The sequence below is a fragment of the Moschus berezovskii genome, chromosome 10 (assembly GCF_049115385.1).
Source record: "Moschus berezovskii isolate FMDL1 chromosome 10, NW_MosBer_1.0, whole genome shotgun sequence".
Lineage (NCBI taxonomy): Eukaryota > Metazoa > Chordata > Mammalia > Artiodactyla > Moschidae > Moschus > Moschus berezovskii.
The window spans coordinates 103,553,420-103,576,296 of NC_142469.1; the positions used below are offsets into that span (position 1 = coordinate 103,553,420).

General features: G+C 43.4%; 1 protein-coding gene across 1 annotated transcript in view; it reads left to right on the forward strand.

Annotated features, from left to right (window-relative positions):
* The window catches only part of SLC22A3 (solute carrier family 22 member 3), a 100,498-nt gene that overhangs the window by 36,437 nt on the left and 41,184 nt on the right, over window positions 1-22,877 (forward strand). Inside the window, exons 2-5 of the mRNA XM_055433399.2 lie at window positions 4,921-5,024; window positions 7,655-7,809; window positions 9,446-9,614; window positions 10,461-10,578. Coding sequence (XP_055289374.1) covers window positions 4,921-5,024; window positions 7,655-7,809; window positions 9,446-9,614; window positions 10,461-10,578 — 546 coding nt within the window. The remainder of the gene's footprint in view (window positions 1-4,920; window positions 5,025-7,654; window positions 7,810-9,445; window positions 9,615-10,460; window positions 10,579-22,877) is intronic.

Here is a 22,877-nt window from a genome sequence, read left to right on the forward strand (position 1 = left end):
TGATGAGGAGTGGCTCGATTCACAACACATCCTGGGAAAGTCAAAACAGAGGCACTCGGAGCTTAATCAATTCCAGCGACTTCTCTTTCTCCCACAATACAGAGAATGAAAACTGTTTTTCATGGCCGTGGCTGGAGTCAAGTACTGTGATGTCCTCTCAACTTAGACTCTCTTATGTGAGAGTTTGTTCAAGAGGACTAAGTGAAAGTCAAGTTGCTCAGTCACGGCCGACTCTTTGCGAACCTATGGACTGTAGCCCACCAGGGTCCTCCGTCCATGGGATTCTCCAAGCAAGAACACTGGAGTGGGTTGCCATTTCCTTCTCCAGGGGATCTTCCTGACCCAGGGACTGAACCCAGGTCTCCTGCACTGCAGGCAGATGCTTTACCCTCTGAGCCACCAGGGAAGCCCCCAGAGTACTAAATAGCATGTCTATGGAAAAGTCAGCTGCCAGCCATCAGGGATTGCTCCCTGTGGTTTCAGGAGCAGGCAGGCCCCCTCCTGAACTCCTGTCTTTTGCATCCCTGCTTTATTTTTGCCTACTTCCTCCCTTTGACCTTTGTGTACTGAAGATATTCTGTTGCCCTGGTTCTAAGGATAATTTAGACATCAAAACTTGAGCATATATCTGACGATGACCTGATTCAGCATTTTATCATTACAACTCAAGTTGACATAATGTCTGTTTGGATTTTAACATCTAGGAAAAGCTAAGAAAAGCACTTGGTTGGAAGCCCTTTGAAACAATCTAATTAGGCTAGAGTTGTGCTTTCTGCAAATGAAATGATGAGATCCTTCCAGAATTCCATAAACAGTTGTTTGAATCCTTATCTGATTGGCTTTCTGCTCGTGCCAAGGGGAGTAATTTTCCTTGTGTAGAGATGAGTTGAAATTTAAATAAAAGTTACTTTAAAGGAAAATTAACAGGATGGGTGCAATGGATTTATGAGCATTTAAAAATAATTTTAAATGTGTACACTTACAAGAAAGGAGATGCTTCACTTGTTCTTGGTAGATTGCCTTAGGACAGGCATAAATGTTTGTGTTTTTGATTCATACTTAGTTCTGACAAGAGATGGGTTTTAGGTCTCCCTGGGAATTACAGCAAAATTTTAGTACTTTTTTTTTTCAGGAAAAAAGTCCTTAGCCTGTAACATTCATTGACTTCAGTGCCTGCCAACCTCTCTTTAGGCACAAAAACATCTCAGACCCAGAGATGAGTCTGGGCAGCAGATAGCGAGCTCAGAACTGATTACGATGCACTCACCCCAGGAGGCAGGGGTCTGCCTCCCAACTGGGCGAGCAAGAGTCAAAACCAAGCCCTTCAGTCTTGTGACTGCAGTGTCTGTTCCCTGTGCTGGAAATCTGAGTGTGTGTGTGTGTGCGTGCGGCGCGTGCTGTCACGCACACGCATTTCTTTCCAGGTATGTAATTTGTTTAAATTAATTTACTTTATGCTTTTGAAGGGTTTCCCTTGTAGCTCAGTTGTTAAAGAATCTGCCTGCAGTGCAGGAGACCCGGGTTCGATCCCTGGGTTGGAAAGATCCCACGGAGAGGGAAATGGCAACCCACTCCAGTATCCTTGTCTGGAAAATCTCATGGACAGAGAAGCCTGGTGGGCTGCAGTCCATGGGGTCACAAAGAATTGGCCATGACTGAGTGACTAATACTCACACGCATGCTTTTGAAAGATAGCAGGCTCCCAGTCATAAAAGAAAAGAAAAGAAAAGAAACCAGGTATATAAAGCAGGAAGGGGTTGAAAAAAAAAAAAGATGTAGATTTGAGCTGTTTTGGAAAAGCCAGGCAAGCAGGGGACAGCTCCTGCAGACGCCCTGCCCTGCTCCACAGCATCTCAGAGCCAGGGAGTCCTGTCCCTTCGCCTCCATGGAGCCGGGGAGTGGTTAGAAGCACGGGGCCGGCACAGTCACTCAGCTCTGTCTGACTCTGTGCGACCCCGTGGACTGTAGCCCACCAGGCTCCTCTGTCCCTGGGAGTCTCCAGGCAAGAACGCTGCAGCGGGCTGCACGCCCTCCTCCAGGGGATCCAGTACTGCTTGCTGCGCTTGCTACCGCTGGAGCCAGCGCTGCCACCACCGCCGGAAGCTGAGCCCCCGCGGCCTCCCTCCTTCTCATCCCGCACCAGCGCCCCCTACTGGCAGAACCTAAGCGGGCCCTGGGGCCCAGGATTCTGAGAAGGCTAGTTTGCACTCCCCCAACAGAGGATGAGATGGTCAGACCACCGACTCCGTGGACATGAGTCTGAGCAAGCTCTGGGAGTTGGTGATGGACGGGGAAGCCTGGCGTGCTGCAGTCCTTGGGGTCGCAAAGAGTTGGACACAACTGAGCGACTGAACTGAGCTGAACATCTGTAATACAGAGCAAAGTATAGAAGACGCTCCATATGTGGTCCAGATGGTATCACAGTGCTTTAGAAACTAAGTTATCATAGCACATTAACCACTTAAACATTTAATTTTATCATCATAGGAAATATGGAAAAAAACTTTTTTTGGGGGTAGCTCCTCTATGGGAGAGTTTAAAATGTCATCAGTTTTATATTAAAGAATATTTTTTGTGTATTTAAAAAGTATTTAGGGGCATCTTAATTCACACAATTCAAAAGGAGCTAAATATGTTCATTAAAAGGCTTGCTCTTGCTGGGCCTCACTGGGTCGTACTGGAGAAGCATTCCTATATCTGTGGCTAATTCAGGTGTCTGAAGCTCAGCTGGAGGAAGCACCTTCTACTGTTTGGGAGTTTATATTTGACATTGGCTGATATGAGCATATTTTCTGAGTCAGAATGTTTTCTCTGGCAGTTAAATCTCCTGTTTGATTTCTGAGATTTTACATGCTTTAATTCTAGTTGCATTCTTTACATGCTTAATTCCAATGAGAAATTATTTCAGATGAATAATCACTTGCAAGTTTACTTAAAATGAAATTGTTGTGCCTTGAAAAACCAGCACCTATATTAATGATAAATCCCTTTTAAGTTACAACTACTATGCATATATATATATATATATTTTTTTTTTCTTACTCCTTTGGGGGCCTCCCTGGTGGCTCAGATAGTAAAGAATCCACCTGCAGTGCAGGAGACCCGGGTTCAATCCCTGGGTCGGGAAGATCCCCTGGAAAAGGGAATGGCACTCCACTCCAGTATTCTTGCCTGGAGAATTCCAGGGACAGAGGAGCCTGGCGGGCTATAGTCCATGGGGTCGCAAAGAGTCAGACATGAGAATCTTACTTCTTTAGTCTCCATAAATCTTTTCAGTAGCTCTATGAAGTGGGCCAGCTACTACTGCCCCGAGTCTTCTTTCTTCCAGCCAAACTTAACCAGTTTAAGTGGTTAAAGTGCTATCATAACTTAGTTTTTAAAGCACTGTGATGCCACCTGGACCACATATGGAGCGTCTTCTATGCTTTGTTCTGTATTTCAGAGGTTGGAGAAATGCAGGCTACAATTCGCAGCTTCCAGCTTCTTTTTTCCAGCTATATTAGTCAACGGTTCACACATTAGCTGTGGGACCAAGACAAGAATTCAGGTTCTATAAATAAGTATTGCAGTTTGCTTATGAATATGTATCTATAAGACCACTCACAATTCTTATCCCAATAATAGTAATTTCCTGTCACACTACAGTCTAGAGCAGTGCTCTTCATGTTGGGGCAAGCGTGCCGTTTGCCCCAGGTGTGCAGAGATGGTCATCCGGGGCGGGGTCTGGATTCTTCAAAAGGAATCCACTTTCAGAGCCTCAGCTCACACATGTCCAAAATGGATGTCGAGGATATGTCGTTGATAAGGATCCAAGTCTTCTCGTAATGTCCTTCCCCTTTGTGAAAGGACTCCTACCTCTCTCCCATCTTACTATGATGTACTGACCTGGGGTTTTAAAACCTGTGGGGAATCAGTGGGACAATTTGAAATACTGGTAAGGAAGTAACTAGGAAAGAAAGCAAATGACCTGAATGATTTGATTGAACACCTTTTTATAAGCCTGGTGGTTTCGATTTCTTTTCTGACAGCAAGACTGTGGGAGTCTTAAATGCCATGTTGGTTAACAGAAAAGTTAAAAATGATTTTTTTGATGGATTGTTCTGTGAATCTTGGCATTGAGAAAGAAGCAATAGAACCAGGTAACAATCCCGTAACAAAACTCTCTCCATTCCCATTAATTTATTTATACAGATAAGTTTTCTTGGCACATAAATTTATAAAAATGAAAAATCAGGAATAGAATTTATGTTGAGCCCTAACTCATTCTAGTAATAAACAACCTTCAACCACAGATTACATGAGCTGGCTGGAAAACCCCAAGCTTTCTTAACATTATTCTAGAAATGGGGAGGTGCATTTCCAACAAAATTTTACTCCTGATATTACCTGTTTTTCAAGATTCATCTTATCTTACATGTTTATATCATTCTAAAAGTAACTAGAATATAACCCAATCAGAAAGGATTCTAATATTTAGATACATCATCTCAGGAAAAAAGTGAATTAAATGTCAATTTATATACATAACACAATATTTTCTACATAAAATATTAAGATATGTCCATGTTTGAATGAAACTAAGAATTCAAAGAGGAAAAAGATTGGGGTCAAATTTTAGACTATTGCAGAACTTGCTTTCGCTGGATGATGGTAGGTGTCACATGGCTACAGTTCTCTACTGGGTACAGTTGGGAGAATGATTTTAAAATGTCAGCATTTATAGTGTAGTGAAAATGACATCGACGGCAGATAGTGAAACTGATAAAGAAGACACACATCACTTAAAAGCACCTATGTGATACACTTAAGAGCTTTTACTTAAGGAGAGTGCGAGCAAAAATGTTTAAGGATACAAAAGGTCAGCTGTCTTGAGAAGGAGCATTGCCACGGGTCTCTCATGGGTTTCCTTTGTCTTTCCAGTTTGACCTCGTGTGTGTCAACGCTTGGATGCTGGATCTCACACAAGCCATCCTGAACCTGGGCTTCCTGGCCGGGGCGTTCACCTTGGGCTATGCAGCAGACAGGTAGGCATGGGTAAGACAGCCACTTGCCGTCTAGAAGATGATGCATACCTGTGCAGAGGGAGATGTTTTGTGTTAACTATTAGGAAGCTATGCTTTCTACATTTGGAAAAGAATCTTCATGCCTCCACTCATGACACTGACCCCTGTTTGGTTGGACTAATTCTTTCCTTCTTCTTAAACTGCACATCCTTACCCCTTGAACTGTACTACCCACTGGGGCTGCTCCACTTGGGTCTGAACACACAGACCAACATAGACCAGCAAGGCAGTGACTTTGTGTGTGGGCCGAGGGCTGGCTTGGCTGGACGCTCTGGAGATGATTCCATGTGCTTCAGTAACTCCCTAGTTGTGGTTGGACTGATTTAGTCATATAGTCAGCCCCTTACAAATTTGTTTCATTCAATTTAAAAAAAAAAATTTGTATTTCATTCTACCAATTGAAAACTTTGCAAAACAAGTTTTCCAAATATCATGAAAAGAATTTTATCTCTTATTGAACATCCAACAGTATAAGCCAGTTAGTAGCAGACACAGTGACCGTGTTTATTCAAGACAGTCATTCTCTCTGTTCAGATATTCCTGTTTCAGACATTATTGATGTTGGCTATTGTATTCCTGTGTAACTACTCATTTATCTCAATTCTAGCTATGACAATACCTATGGTGACTTAATAATTCCCTGTCCTGCTTAGGACAGGGACAAGAAACCTCTGACCCTTGACCTCATCTGGCTTACTGTCGGACACTTGCTAGCATGTCTGTAGGTGGAATCAGAAGGAGAAAGGGATAGAAAGAAGCCAAAATGGTCACTCCAGCCCAGCCCCGGTGTTCCTTGTGACCATATTTGCCATGGTCAGGACTGGGAGGATCTCTTACAGAGTTGCTGACAGCAATTAATTAGCAAATTCCAACAAAACGCCCCAAATCCTGTAGGCAATTAATGGTCGTTGTTTGACCAGACCAGGACTTCAAAAATGGAAAGAACCTTTGGTTTCTGCTCCTTCCTCTTCTTTTTCTCGAGCTGTCCCCCAGCCCTCCTCGACATGAGATGTCTCCCTAATCCTCTGGGCCTGGTGCTGTTTCCCCCTTCTTACCTGTGTCTTTCCTTCTTTCTGCTTCCAGCCTTTTCGATTCATCTCTCCTTCCTTAATCCTCTCCCATCCCCCATCACTCTCTCCAGCTGGCTGCCATTTGGGTTTGCATTATAAGATTTCAATATGTGTTTCTTTCATTTTGCTGTTTTTCTTTCTGGTTTAAACATTGGGTTTTTCCTCTGCATACTTCTCTTTTACAGTCAATAAAGGCATCTCCAGGCTACAGTAAATCATCCGCTGGGGGGATGGGCTTTTCCTACTTGCATTCCAGGAGGCGCTGGGCACCTGACCTCAGAGATGACCTGGTGCTCTGGGGAGGAAGACAGAGTCATGCACATTCCTTTGCCCCGCCTAAGGGCTGGCCGCCTTTCAACTCCTTCAATTTCATATTCTTGAAGGACGGGACAAGAAACAATGGAGTAGGTCACCTATCTGTAAGGGGCTTCCCAGGTGGCTCAGTGATCGAGAATCTGCCTGCCAATGCATGAGATGCAGGTCTGATCCCTGTTCAAGAAGATCCCCTGGAAGAGTCAACCCACTCCAGTATTCTTGCCTGGGAAATCCCATGGACAGAGGAGCCTGGCGGGCTACAGTCCATGGAGTTTCAAAGAGTCAGACATGACTTGGTGACTGAGCAAGCACACATCCAAATTCCTGGCCCATCAATGGTACCTCTTCTATTTATGGAAATATTATTATATATCCAGGGCATTTCTAATCCAAGGTTTGAAAATGATGCAGCTTAAATGAAAAGCCAACGCACACACTAATGGCAGATACCTGGATGTTCAACACGCAGGACTCTATCTTCCTTTTCCCTGCCTCCCTTTCTGACCTGCAGTATTTTTGCCTGGGAAATCCCATGGACGGAGGAGCCTGGCGGGCTACCATCCACAGGGTCATGAAAGACTCAGACACAGCTTAGCAACTAAACAACAACATATCTGTGGGAGGACAGTAGGAAAGGCAGAGAGTGAATTTTAAACCCTAGGTAAACCGTGACCACTTATATCTCCACTGTGAAGCAAGAAACGGTGTGAATTTGATGGAAATGTCTATGGAAATTCACCCCAAGTTGCATGACTGGTTTATGGCTGAGCCAAGATTGAAGGCCAGGCCTCTTGGCTGTCATGAGCATTTCCGCTTCTTCCTGTGTTTCTCTCCTTCTGACTCCACCCACAGAAATGCTAGGAAGTGTCCAAGCTGCCACCAGGGAGATGGTTTGCGAGAAAACGTTGTGGATGAGGCCCTGGAGAGATGGAGTGGCTTATCTCTTTGGAAGCTGCCGTCCCAAAGGATGCACTCTGTGCTTTAAATTTCATAGTGTCATTTCAGAGGCATATGTTCTTATTTGCCCTGGTTTTGCTATAAAACAAAACGTACCACTTTCCATAATCCTTGACGTGGTGATCAGGAACTTCTAGGGGTCAAAAGTTCTGCACTTGAAGTTCTTTTAACAACACTTACCATGATAGTCTTCTCATCATGTTGAAAAAAGCGTTTAAGGTAGTCTCTTCCTCTCTGATTCTCAAAAAGGTACGGCCGAATAGTCATTTACTTGCTATCCTGTTTCGGTGTTGGCGTCACTGGTGTCGTGGTGGCGTTTGCTCCCAATTTCCCCGTGTTTGTGATCTTCCGCTTCCTACAAGGCGTGTTTGGAAAGGGGACATGGATGACCTGCTACGTGATCGGTAAGACCCAGCTTCCTCTCCTGGTCTGCTTGCGGATCAGGGTGTGGGGGTGAGAAGTGCCGCTGCTCAGCCTTCCTCCGGCAAGTCTGGTGACGCTTCGCTCCTACTTCTGTGGTTACTCCTGCAACATAGGAGGGTGAGGGGCAAGCCGCTGAGTCTTTAGAAATTAAAATTCCCACCACTGTGTCTGGTGTATATTATGCGCATATTTGAAAAGCAAATACGGAATATCGCAAAAAACTGGGGTGAACCACTTTGTGGCACTTTCTGGCCGTGCTGCTGCCACATGCTTCCTTGCTTTGCTCTCTTTCTCCTCTCGCTTACTTTTGGCTGCATTAGGTCTGCGGCGCTGTGCACGGGCCACTCTTGAGCTGCGGTGCACAGCTTCTGGTCACAGCGCTTCTCTTGTTGCAGAGCATGGGCTCCAGGGAGCTTGGGCTTCAGGAGCTGCAGCACATGGGCTCGGTAGTGATAGCTCGTGGGTTGCAGGGCGCAGGCTCCCAAGTTGTGGCATCTGGACTTGGTTGCTCCATGGCGTGGGGGATCCTTCCAGATCGGGGATCGAACCGGTGTCCCCTGTACTGGCAGGCAGAGTCTTCACCACTGGACCACCAGGGAAGCCCTTGCTTTGCTTTCTCAGAGATGACTTTTTGTAAAAATTTCGGTAGTTCCTTGAAACATTTTAAAAGCATTTTCCATGTATTTCTATGACACCGTGTGGGCTAACTTTGCTGTGCTCTCAAATATTATTCCTTTTATTCTATTCCTTCCACACAAGTGGAGCACTTTTTACCACACAGGAGATATGACCTGAACATGAGAGCTTCATTTGTAACCCTTTGCTATCCTCTGTACCCAGGAAGATGGACTTCTGATTGTGAAGGGAAGAAAAGCTTCTCTTTGCTCCTTGCTCCTGTTACTGGAGAAGGTCCTGACTGTTCTATTGCCAGTCGTGTCTGGGATGGGCATCCTCAGAGTCATGGTGGATTTGTGACCAGGGAAACGCGAAGCCTTTTCTTGGATTATCAGACCTGTGGGCTCCCACTATCTTCTGTTACTGCCGGACGATCCCTTTTTGGGGCGCCCACTTTGGGGATCTTTCAGATCATTTTTAAGTGGGTGGGGAAGAAGAGAGAGAGCTGGGGGCCCTAATGGTTGACGTCTGGCGTAGGCGGGATAACTTCTATGAAGCGTTTTTAAGGATACCTCAGTCTCGGTGAGTTTTCCTAGTTGTGCTCTTAAGACAGCAGTAAGGGATCATACCCCAGGATGATCAGAATGGAATTAGGGGCAGATGGAAACCAATAGATTCCACATGCAAAGCAGGAGCTGCAGGAGATGCGGCTTTGATCCTTGGATCGGGAAAATCCCCTGGAGAAGGATGTGGCAACCCACTTCAGTATTCTTGCCTGGGAAATCCCATGCACTGAGGAGCCTGGTGGGCTACTGTCCATGGGAGTGCAGAAGAGTCAGACACGACTGAGTGATTGAGCATGCACTGGGTTTGACCAGAGGGCTTGGGAGCACAGTAAACGCAGTACAGTATCCTAGTGGATGGATGTAGCAGGCGTAATGTCTTTGTCTGTTTTAGAACTGATATTGAGCTTCCCTAACCTCTGTGTTTATTTTCCTTCAGTGACTGAAATAGTGGGTTCAAAGCAAAGAAGGATTGTGGGAATAGTGATTCAAATGTTCTTCACCCTTGGAATCATAATTCTTCCTGGAATTGCCTACTTTATCCCCAATTGGCAAGGGATCCAGCTAGCCATCACACTGCCCAACTTTCTCTTCCTCCTTTATTACTGGTAATTTGATTTTGGTCATTATCAAATTTATTCTTACTCAACAGACACTTAGAATGTATGCTTCTAAACAAACATGGACATGAAGGCGATTACAGAGATGTCTGACATCTCCAGAAATGGCTATGGGCTTTGAGAATTTCTGGAGAATTTTCAGAGGTTACTTATTGATTTTTGACTAATTCTTATTATTAAATTATAAAATTCTGAGACACATTTAAAATAGAGTGTTGATTATGTTTTATTATTTTGTAACGTTTTTATGAAAGCTCCAAGGCAACAGACTGTACCTGCCAGTATTTCAACATGCAATTTAAATGCAATGAACAAGATTGTTTCTCTGTATATTTTACTAAGCAAATTAATGTTACTCAGGAATGCTCAGGGGAATGAGAAAATGTTAAGAGCCTCAGAAAATTAAATTATCAGAAAATTATAGGTGTAGGCATTTGATTCTTATTAGAGTGAACATATTTTAATTATTCCTCTAATTTAATTTTAATATATGAGCAAATCAGTTTACATATATTAGGTTCTTAACCTTTTCCTAAATGCTCATTAAATCCTATGTCTTTTCTTCTATGTAATTGAGGATGTGTATTCTAATATAGCCTTCTTGCAAGAGCAATGTAATATTGATTTATTTTGTCATGAGCAATGATTCAGTTGTCAAGTGAGCATTTTTTCCCTTCCACTATAAGCTTGCAAAGGTAATCTACATTTCAGAGAGCTAATTCTAGGCTCTCAGAATCTTCTAAATATGTAACTAATTGTAAGATCCATTTTGAATGAAAGTCATAAACTTTTGAAATTCACAAGCATAACTCAAAAAAGACTTCTTCTCATTAGGGTTGTTCCTGAATCTCCCCGCTGGCTGATTACCCGGAAGAAAGGAGATAAAGCCTTAAAAATTCTGAGGAGCATTGCCAAATGCAATGGGAAATACCTGTCACCAAATTACTCAGAGGTAATTTTACATATTACTGGTAACAAGTATTGTTAAGTGCATGAATTAATTTCTCATGCACATATTATCAAACATCTGACTAATCATTGATAGTTTGACTTAAAAAAAAAAACCTTGGGAAGAATCATAGAAGTAATTGCAGAGTAGTAATAGTGTTATAGCTGAAGTGAGTTGGTCATTTAGTCCATATTTTAATAGTTGTACCAAATTACTAGATCTCATAGTAATTAACCCTTCATTCACCTTAATTGCACAAACTATAAATCTTTTCTTAACATTCAGTTTAGTCTCAAGTTTTGTTTTTAAATTTAGTCTTGCAAATATTATCTATGTCAAGCAGAGATTGGACAAGGATGTAATGTCTCAGCCTTTAGACTTATACATGCTAGACAGTCTGTGCTCCCCCTCTCTTTCCATCCTTCCATCACTCCTTCCTCCAGCAAAGGTGTTTTGGATGCCTCTGTATCACGGCACTGAGAGAAAAGAGAGGCGATGTATGAAAAGCTCATCGTTGGAAGATTCTCAATATGCTGTTGAGAGATATATATACACATACATTTGAAGCAGTGCCTGCATGATTTTGCTTTAGCTGCACAGACTAAGTGGATGCAGCGCAGCAGAAGGGTTACTGTAAGAGACTATTTAAGAAGAATTTTCAATATTAATATTGCTAACGTTTTCTTTTGTAGCATTCAGTTTGTTTAGTTAGAACAGTTCTGATTAAAATGGGTTTTGTGGGTTTTATTGTCCACTCCCTAGCTTCGTAGCTCCCTAGAGCCTGGTCAGGTGTATTTGGATTTCTGCCTTCTTTCACTCTTACGTTAAGTGGCAAGCAGTGGACTCTGTGTTTACAAAGATTTCAGCGGACCAGTTGTCACTGTTGGAAGCAGATTCATGTTGAACTGGGTTGGCCAAAAGGTGCACCTTACAGATAAACCCCAGTGAACTTCTTGGCCAACCCAATACCTTGAGGTTTGTTGTTTAGCTGCTCAGTCGTGTCAGACTCTTTGAGACATTATGGACTGTAACCCGCCAGGCTCCTCTGTCCGTGGGATTTTCCAAGCAATAATACTGGAGTGGTTGCCATTTCCTTCTCCAGGGGATCTTCCTGACCCAGGGATCCACTTTGTATCTCCTGCATGGGCAGGTGGGTTCTATACCACTGAGCCACCTGGGACACTCACTTTGAGGTTTACAGATCATGAAATAAATGGTAAAGAGAAAACATGTCTGTTGACCATGAAGACTAGTCAATCCTTGTCACTGTTTGAGCACATTTGAGCTGTGCTGTTAGGGGAAAAGCCATCCCCCTGCCTCTCAATTTGTAGTGGTCAAGCAAGCTGTCGGGCTCCATAGCTGGATCAAATCCGTGATACTTTGTACTCAGTTTTAGTGGCCAAATGAGTATTTTTACCACTCATGCAATGAGTACAACGAAGGCATTGCACATGTCGTCCCAGAGTGTAAGGTCTAAATCAAGGTTTTAAGAGTGTAGAAAAATAGTATGTCCTGATGGCTTATGAAAGGATGCCGCATTAACCAGTCACGTCACATCTTATCATGAGTCTTTCTGAGAGGCCCAGGGATGGTTCACAAGAACAGCTGCTGTTCCATGTCCTGAGTGTCCAGCCCAATGCCCACTGACTTGCTTTGAGTTCATGAGCAGGGTAGCAATCATTTCAGCAGGGAGATACTTAAGTGAACTACATGGTTTTGATTGTGAAAGATCATGAACTGTGGGTTTGGTGACTTCCAAGACACTGGAACTCTAGTTTTTGCAGTTAGATGATTTCCATTTAAAAGTCAGATTTGAATTAAACTTCAGTTTCTCTGGGGAACTTACTCCAGCATCCTGGCTACCAATGTAGGCTTAGGATCCTAATTACTGATCATTTTGGTTGACAAGCCTCTTTGATCTTTTTAATCTGTAGGTTCACTTTTGTTTTTCTAGCTGCTTTGGGGGTGGAGAATGCTAGGGTTGAGATCTTAGTTTCCAAACCAGAGACTGAACCCAAGTCCACTGCCTTGGAAGGCAGATTCTTAACCACTGGACCACCAGGGAAGTCCCTTGTTCTTTTCACATTGCTGAACTGGTTGCCTACATTCTCAAAAAGCAATCAACGCGTTGTGGATTAAGGGCTTTTTTAAGCCTGCTTATGACCTCCTGGATTTATACATACTGTGTATGTTTCGGTCTTTTGTTTTTGTTATTGTCCTTATTGATGCTCAAATCGTCCCTGTCTTTGGACAGATAAGGTTCATCTTCCTTGGTTCCTGAGTCTGTCTGCCACACTTTTAGTAGTTTCTGAACGCTTCCTTGCTCGTGGTCATCATGAGATTTTCCAAGCTTGTCTTGTAAGCTCCAGTCTTGTGCTTGTAATCACCTGCTTGTCAAAGGGGGCTTCAATTTTTTAAACAAATGTCTTCAAACTGATCCTGTCCATCTCCAACTTTTAAAAATTTTACAACATAAGCCAAAAGGCAAAGTATTATCTTTAAAAAGAAACAGAATTTTACATTTCAGTTTTTTTTTAAATTTTATTTTATTATTTTGTATTTTCTTCCTTGTCTTTATTTATTCATTTATTTTATTGAGGCTAATTATTTTACAATATTATATTGGTTGGTTTTGCCATACATTGACATGAATCCGCCCCGGGTGTACATGAGTTCCCCTTCCTGAGCCCCCCTCCCACCTCCCTCCTCCCTTTATCCTCCCTCTGGGTCATCCCCACACACCAGCCCCGAGCATCCTGTAACATGCATCGACCCTGAACTGGCGATTCGTTTCACATATGACAACATTTCAGTTTAAAAATACCTTACTGTAGTTGAATTCAGTCAAATTATAGGCCAAACCATAGTAATTTTTCCCCCCAAGAGGTCTTAATGTTTCCACAAAGCATGATAATATGCAAAATGTCTCTTTCATTACTGAAAAATACTGGATAACAGTGCAGACATTTGATTTGAACTCCAACACCAGCATCAAAGCAGGATCCCATTATATTTTCTGAGTGGGGGAGAATGCTATCAGGTACTCACATTTTGGTGACTCAGATGATTGTTGTCCATGTCAATGTTAGGGTCACCTTGAAACCTTATGTTCCCATAATCACTTCACGCCTTCAGAAACATTTCATTGCTTTAACTGGTATCCCTGCTCCATGGGTATAATACCATCAAGGTACCCATGCCCACTTTTCACAGAACCTCTCTTCTTTGGTAAATCCTGACTTTTGGAAGAAGTTATTACCGTGTAAATGACCCTATCCTCCAAGACCTGTCCAATTCCCACCTCATCCTAGGGGTGGACATTCTAGGTTGCAGTGAAGCTAGAATGAATTAGAAAGAATCTCCTGGGATGCAAAGCTAGCAGCCGTACCTTCCTATCATCACAAGAGCTTCAGCCACCTCCCAACCCCAGCCTGTTCCATCAATGGCACTTGGTCAGAGCAGACGCTGTAAAGGCGTTGTGAGTTTCTGACCTCTCTCTTGCTCTTTCCATCTGCTGCAAGACCAGCACATCCCAACCTGGAGCTGTTCCTTCAGCATGGGTCCAGAATGAGAAGAGCTACAAGGTGGAACAGCTGACCTAGGGCCGAGATACAGAATGTGGCCAAGAATTCATTGTTTCCTCAGTAAAAACTGTTGTCAGCTAAGTATGACTCCGTATGCTACAGAGATTTGACGGTGTTTGTTTCTGCCGTCGAAGCTAACTAATGTAGCTGATTGTAACAGTACTGATTCAACTGCCAGCGTGGAGTTTGGTGATCCAACACATTTTTGGCTCTCTAGATGACACTGGATTGTAGTCGATTAGATTGCTGTTTGACATAGTAGCATCTTCCCCCTTGTTTCTGGTGAATGAAAGTACTTCCTGGCTCCACTGGTGGTGGTCACAGCAGTGTAACCTGCTTTGGTCTCAGATGGGTGGGGTGGACAGCCTGCCCTTCGATTTTGGGGCTTGGTCATTCAGGTTGCTTTGGTCAATGATAGGTGACCAGATGTGATGCAGTAGAGTCAGGAAGCGTGCTTGCGTGCTTGGGCTTTATCTCTTGGCTTCAGCCATCACTGTGAGAAGAATATTCCAGGCTCTCCTTCTGAGCATGCAGAAGACCAAGGGACATTTGGAGGAAAGCTGCTATAGTGAATCTCCCGAAACTGGGATCAGCAATCTCCCAGGCAGCCCACAGATGGGTGAGCTCAATGAATGCTTATTGTTTTATATCACGATGCTTGTTGCACAGCATCATCTATCAATAGTCAACGGATACCCTGATGAAATAGCCATTGTCACCTACTGACCTGGATTATACAACAACATCAGTAGAAACTCTGGCAGCAGTTTTGGTTTCTTTTTATTTTTTTAAGGATTAAAAAATATATATCTTTTTCCTAAAGATCCCTCTCCTCCCCCTCCTCCTCCTCTTATTTCTTAGTGGGCTATGCTCATGGAAAATAGTAGGTTACAACTCTAGTTAACAAAGAGCTAATACTACCAAACTAAATATGTCCGCATTTGTTGGCAATATTGTCATGCCTCTGTTGACTCAAAAACCTGTAAGGCTTGATTGTAATGTCCTTATTTTTATGACGTGCCGATGTAGTTCACTGCTCACAGCTAATCACAGCTTGGTGAAATGTAAGTATCAGATGTTACACTAACGCTCATTCATGCAGAAACACACTCATGGGCAGTTCCCATGGTGACATGTTTGGGTAACATTAAGAACTGATACTTGAGCTTTCTGGCCCCAAAGAGACCGTCGTCGGTGTAAATAATCCCACTTTGATATATTTCCAAAATGGAATTTATTAAAACCTTATTAGATCTTTTGTGTTTCCAAAGCAACCTTAAGAAAACTGGAGCTAGAGAAATGAGGCTTTCTGACTTCAGACTATACTACAAAGCAACAGCAATCAAGACCATAATGGCATTATCACAGAAAAAATATAAATGAAACAGGATTGAAAGCCCAGAGATAAACCTATGCACTTGTGGTCACTGGATTTAGGGCAGAGGAGGTAGGAACATTCTATGGAGAAAAGACAATCTCTTAAATAAGTGGTATTAAAAAAACTAGACAGATACATGTAAAAGAATGAACTCCCTAACACCACACACAAAAGTAAACTAGAAATGGATTAAAGGCCTAAACGTAAGGTTAGGTGTTATAAAACTGTTAAGAGGAAAACATAGGTAGAACAGTTTCTGACATAAACAACATCAAGATTTTTTTTGACCAACTTCCTACTTTCATTGCTTCCCTGGTGGCTCAGAGGGTAAAGCGTCTGCTGCAATGCAGGAGACCCGGGTTTGATCCCTGTATCAGGAAGATCCGCTGGAGAAGGAAATGGCAACTCACTCCCATACTCTTGCCTAGAAAATCCCATGGATGGAGAAGCCTGAGAGGCTACAGTCCATGGTGTCACAAAGAGTCAGACACGACTGAGCAACTTCACTTTCACTACTTTCATTAGAAAGTAAAAACAAAAAACAAGTATCACCAAATTAAACTTTATGGAAATTATAAACAAGAAAAATGATACCCTCAGAATGTGAGAAAATATTTGCAAATGAAGGAACTGACAAGGGATTCATCTCAAAATATAGGAACAGCTCATGCAGCTCAGAAAAAATAAAATAAAACCTCATTAGAAAGGATCAGGCTAGTTTTTCAATTACCTTGATTACGAGAGACTTCCGACACTTAATAGCTGCCATATTGCCTACATGTTAATGAACCATCACAGAAACATCAATATTGCTGCAGAGAGGGGCTTTCCAGCTTTGGGAATGTCTGTTTCTAACATTTCCTTTCTAAAGGGGGTTTTTAATGAACGTAATTTTGGTTTTTCCAAAAGAGGAACCACACCATGATTCCAGCTGTCATGAAGCCCATGTAAGCTGTTGGACTCCGTACAGAATAAATGATTCCATTCTACCGGCAAAGCCATCGTCCTTAACATGACACGTTAAAATGATTACTGTAGTCATACATAGTGGAACTATAGGTAACTGTTCTGAAACCTTCTTCAGTATTTTCTAAGTCTCCTGTAAATGTGTTATACCTCCATAGTTTAAAAGAAAAAAATGATTACTGAAATATGATATTACCATGTTAGCTTTAATTTAGAATATTCTTGAATGCATAAAAAATGTCAAAACACTTCATATACCAAAGATAAAATGCACCTTTGATGCTGAGAATTAATTTAACCATGCCCCTACTTAAACATATCTTTGAAAATAGCCTGAGTTCTATAAATGGTGTATATTTTCATGGATTGTCCTAATTCATTCCCACGTCTTTAATGTTTTGAAAATAAGAAGATATTGCATAACGTGGGGAAAATGTTTGTTGCAATTCTTAAAAAGCCATAAAAGCAGCACTGAAGAACTGTTGACTCCAGAGTGAGTTCCTTTCCCAAGTTGAGTGATGAAACAGTAAATTTCCTCCACTAAAGGAAACTGGACCTGAAAATCTTCCAGGTCTGAGGACTCTCATTGATTGGTACAGATCTCTAGGGAGAGTGTTCCAGAGTATCACATGGCTTTAATTGAATGAGGAATCCAGGTCACATATCCCTGGATGAATGAGATTTCAGCCCTGGAGCATGCAAGGCAGATTTTCAGGGCACCTTCCTGAAGAGCAGTGTTTGTGTGAGGAACCCTAGGAGACAGGCCTTCTCTCCCCTCCCTGACACTCACCTGCCGGAGACCCTCGTGAAATAACCAGGCTGCAGGCTTCTTGCTCTGCAGGCTTGAGAGTATAGTGAGCATCAGAACTGAGAGAAGCACTCAGCATCAGTGTCATATACACATGAACACGTGTGTGTGTGCTCAGTCACATCCGACTGTGTGCAGCCCCATACACTGTAGCCCGCCAGGCTCCTCTGTCCATGGGATTTCCCAGGCAAGAATACTGGAGTGGGCCGCCATTTCCCTCTCCTGGGGACCTTCTCGATTCAGGATCGAGCCCGCATCTCTCGCATCTCCTGCATTAGCAGGCAGATTCTTTGCCACTGTGCCACCTGGGAATATACCCGGATAAAAATACAAATATACGCCAATATATATGTACATCCAGTGGTATCAGTCAGTCCCAGCACCTGAGGACGGCTTTATAACAAGTAATGGGATCTGCAAGAGCCAGGACAACTAATGGACTCATGGTCAACTAATGGTGACCAGTAGGATGCTCAATTGTCCTTGAGTGTCCAGGACTGGGAGATCTGTAGAAAACTGAAGTTTCAAAGCTAAACTCAGAGACAGTCTCAAGCAAACGGGGTAAGTTGGTCACCCTGTTACCAGGCTAGTCTTCACCTTTCCAAGTGTGCCCAGAGGTGGATGCCAAAGGTCGTCAGTTTCTGGCTTCACCGTCTCTCCCAGCCCACCATGGACCCTGATGCCTACGAGAAGACACAGGATGCCTGGCCTGTCTAGAGAATGGGACTGAGGATTTCCCGGTGTGAGATACAAGCTGTAGGGCACCCCCCTTCTGCCAGGTGCCTGCGGGCTTTCTCTTTCTTCCTTGATCCCTAGTTTCCTTTTTAAAAACTAGCTTTTGCAGCCTTGATTTGAAGGGCCGACGTGAGGTGATGCTCCTTCAGAAACGCACACGCACACGCACGTCTGGCTGACGTGCAGATTCTGCACGTGTTCCCTGTGCACAGCCGCCTCAGTCTTGGTTTCTACTCGAGTTCTTCATCTGGGCTTGAACTGTAGCTTGTTGCCCTGAGGCCCCGCCCCCGTTTCCTCTCTTTTGAAAGTAAGATCGCTGCTTGTGTCTTTACTCACCATCCATTGTCTGGGAGTCAGACGCCAGCCCGCCCTCCTGATCCCTGGGCCCCTGCTCTTTCTAGAGACGGCAGCGGCTGAACACCTGGTCGCACATGGGACAGCCATGGCAGAGACCCAAGTGACCCCCTCCAGCCACTGGTCTCTCCACCTGGAGGAACGTTCTAGATCCAGATACGGAACCAAAGCGCTTCCGTTCACCTGATCCTCTCTCCCTAAAGCGGAAATTCCAGCAAACTCTCCAGGCAAAATGATGCAGATTTTGTGGAGGGAGAGTTCCCAGCTTCACGCTGTGACAGAGACACCTCAGCTCCTCATTTATTAGTTATGTAATCTGGGAACCAGGGACCCCTCCCTTTTTCTTTCTCAAAAGCTGATCCTTGCCCTTGGAAACAATAGTCCTTGATTTCCAGCCCCAGCACGCCCGTGGTAACACAGAGAAGCATTTGCCTTTTCCTGGCCTAGCCCAGGCCCTGGTGGCATCACAAACAAAATTCATTAAAATACAAAATGAAATAAATAAGCCACACAGGCTTCTTTTATTCTGTTCGTGTTGCTTGCTCTTTTTGGTGAGAATTGTGAAAATGCCTAATTCAATTACTTTCACTCTGAGTCTTTCTCTCTCTGATCAAATAGAGAGTGACTGTGCATCTGTTCCTGCTTTTTTGAACACTTGCCAGGAGAATGGTCTTCTAATACCATCTTTGAAATCTTCACATTCTGTCTGTGTGTAGAGAGGAAGATGGCAGCTTTTTCAAGTGTTTTGTTCCTGTGCCATTTGGCCCACCCCTATGTTTTTGGCAAAATGAATCTCTGCAATCCAAATTACTGTGCTTCCCTACTGGGAATAAATGAGAAAATCCTAGCTCTTTGTGAAAGTGTTCCCTGCTGTGGAGGCCGTGATGGGCACAGCTTCCAGACCCTGCTTGCCCACTCCCTGGCAGGAATTTCTGGGTGTTACTCTTAATCCAGAGCTGCTGTTACCATGACAGCCCGCTAGTTCTTCAGCCCACCAGGAAAACTGCCTTTCTTCAAGAACTAATCCTAAGAAGAGCAATGCAGTCTGAGTGAAATCATTTAGCTTCTCCAGGGCTCAGTTGATTGTTGACGCACACAGATTGTTGGTGTGCACAGACATGCTCCTTTGATGTAGATAGCCATGAGAATATTGTGCTAAATCCTAAGGGAGAAAACACACTGGGATCCGTTTGTTTCAATCCCTAGAGGTCCCCTTCAGTAGATAGTATTAAAAGGTATCAGGTGCTAGGTTTGTAAGGCTAAATCTTCCCTTCCCTGGAGAAAATAAAAATTAATATCCGTCACTTTGGCCACCTGATGGGAAGAGCCAACTCAGTGGAAAAGACCCTGATGCTGGGCAAGACTGAAGGCAAAGGACTGAGATGGTTGAATGGCATCACTGACTCAAAGAACATGAGTTTGAGCACACTCTGAAGACAGTGGAGGACAGAGGAGCCTGGCGTGCTGCAGTCCTTGGGGTCACAAAGAGTTGGATACAACTCAGTGACTGAACGACAACAACATCAACAAAAACAGGCGGCTGGATGAAGAACATCCAGACTGTGTTGGCATGGCAACGCTTCTTCATGTGGGTACAGACACAGAAGGGACAAAGCCCGTGCAATCTGGAGAGGGCTGTATTTCTTGGTTTAGAGCAAACAAAATGGATCTCTGCTGTCTTCATCTTTCTTTGAATCTGGTGCTGTTGGAGGGAAGGAAGTATAATTTCATGTACAAAAAGAGGACCTGATTGAGAGCAAGCCTTCCTTCTCCAAATAGTGGATGTATGTTTTTTAAGGTGACTGAATAAAGGAAGCTTTAAAGAGTGAAGAAGTCCATATATCCTTCCCAGGAAAAGAACTTAGGGAATGTTGGTGGAAATAACCTGAACCAAGGAAACTTTTATGATAGAAGAGCAGATCTTTGTTACCATCCCTAGGAATATATTTGCTAGTTGGAAGAAAAGCGATGATGACTCTAGACAGTGTATTAAAAAGCAGAGTTGTCACTTTGCCAACAAAGTTCTGTCTAGTCAAAGCTACGATTTTTTCAGTAGTCATGTGTGGATGTGACATTTGGACCATAAAGAAGACTGAGCAAGGAAAAATTGATGTTTTCGAACTGTGCTGGAGAAGACTCTTGACAGTCTCTTGGACAGCACGGAGATCAAACCAGACAATCCTAAAGGAAATCAACACTGAATATTCATTGGAAGGACTGATGCTGAAGCTGAAGCTCCAATACTTTGGCTGCCTGATGCAAAGAACTGACTCATTGGAAAAGACTCTGATGCTCGAAAAGACTCTGATGCTGGGAGAGATTGAAGGCAGGAGGAGAAGGGGATGACAGAGGATGAGATGGTTGGATGGCATCACTGACTCAAGGGACATGAGTTTGAGCAAACTCCAGGGGATGGTGAAGGTCAGGGAAGCCTGGTGTGCTGCAGTCCATGGGGTTGCAAAGAGTCGGACACGACTTAACGACTGAACAACAGCACGGGACTGAGCATGGAGGGTGACTAGAGAGGAGCCGTCTTGCTAACACACTCCTGCCTCCCAGCAGATGTGATCTCAGCCCAGAGCTAATGGAAGAATTCTGTGGCAGTCTGCCCAGTGGGCCACTGATTCTTGTGGACCATCAAGTTACTGCCAAAGTCCAAAAACCCTTTACAACCAAGTCTTATCTGTAGAAGGAATGAATACATCTTGGATCAGTTCAGTTCAGTTCAGTCACTCAGTTATGTCCGACTCTTTGCGACCTCATGGACTGCAGCACACCAGGCTTCCCTGTCCATCACCAACTTCCCGAGCTTGCTCAAACTCATGTCCATCGAGTCGGTGATGCCATCCAACCATCTCATCCTCTGTCATACCCTTCTCCTCCTGTCTTCAATCTTTCCCAGCATCAGGGTCTTTTCTAAGGAGTCAACTCTTCTCATCAGGTGGCCAAAATAGTGGAGCTTCCGCTTCAGCATCAGTCCTTCCAATGAATATTCAGGGTGGATTTCCTTTAGGATTGACTGGTTGGATCTCCTTGCTGTCCAAGGGACTCTCAAGAGTCTCCTCCAGTACTACAATGGAAAGCATCAGTTCCTCAGTGCTCAGCTTTCTTTATGGTCCAACTCTTACATCCATTCATGACTACAGTAAAAAACCATAGCTTTGACTAGTTGGACCTTTGTTGGTAAAGTAATGTCTCTGCTTTTTAATATGCTGTCTAGGTTTGTTATAGCTTTCCTTCTAAGGAGCAGGTATCTTTTATTTCATGGATGCAGTCACCATCTGCAGTGATTTTGGAGCCTAAGAAAATAAAGTCCTTCGCTGTTTCCATTGTTTCCCCATCTATTTGCCATGAAGTGATGGGACCAGATGCAATGATCTTAGTTTTTTGAATGTTGACTTTTAAGGCAGTTTTTTCACTCTCCTCTTTCACTTTCATCAAGAGGCTCTTTAGTTCCTCTTTGCTTTCTGCCATAAGGGTGGTGTCATCTGCATATCTGAGGTTATTGATATTTCTTCTGGCAATCTTGATTCCAGCTTGTGCTTCATCCAGTCCAACATTTCACGTGATGTACTCTGCACATAAGTTATAAAACATCTGCTTCTGCTGCTTCTTCACTGACTATGCTAAAGCCTTTGACTGTGTGAATCACAAGAAACTGTGGAAAATTATTCAAGAAATGGGAATACCAGACCCCCTTACCTGCCTCCTGAGAAATCTGTATGCAGGTCAGGAAGCAGCAGTTAGAACCAGACATGGAACAATGGACTGGTTCCAAATTGGGAAAGGAGTATGTCAAGGCTGTATATTGTCACCCTGTTTATTTAACTTATATGCAGAGTACATCTTGGATAAACATATACTATTGTCTCAGATGAAATCAGAAGCTGTTGTGATGGATACTGACCAATGAATTGAAAGGCATTATTAAATTCATAGTAAATCTGTGTTATGTTGAATTCTCAGTGAACAGAAGTAAAACCACTGTTGCTTCCCTGGTGGCTCAGATGGTAAATAATCTTCTTGCAAGAGACACAGGTTTGATCCCTGGGTCAGGAAGATCCCCTTGAGAAGGAAATGGCAACCTACTCCAGTATTCTTGCCTAGAGAATTCCATGGACAGAGGAGTCTGGCAGGCTAGAGTCAATCGGGTCTCAAAGAATCAGACATGACTGAGCAACTAACACTTTTTCACTTTCCTATCATTTGGGCAACCATTAAATTCTTTGACATTAACCAGAAGTTCTCATACTCAATTAGGATGAGAGTCACTGATCAAGAAGCAGAAATAGCATTAGTTTCTATCAGTTGAACAATCGTTTCCTGAGCTCTCGGAGTTCAAGCTGTATGCAGTTCTCAGGAAAGCCCTCACTCCACAGAAACTTGATAAACAATATTCTTGATAAAAAAAAAACTTCCAAGATTCATTCACTTTTTTGATTCAATAAAATAGACCCACTTTTCCACATTCTGCTCT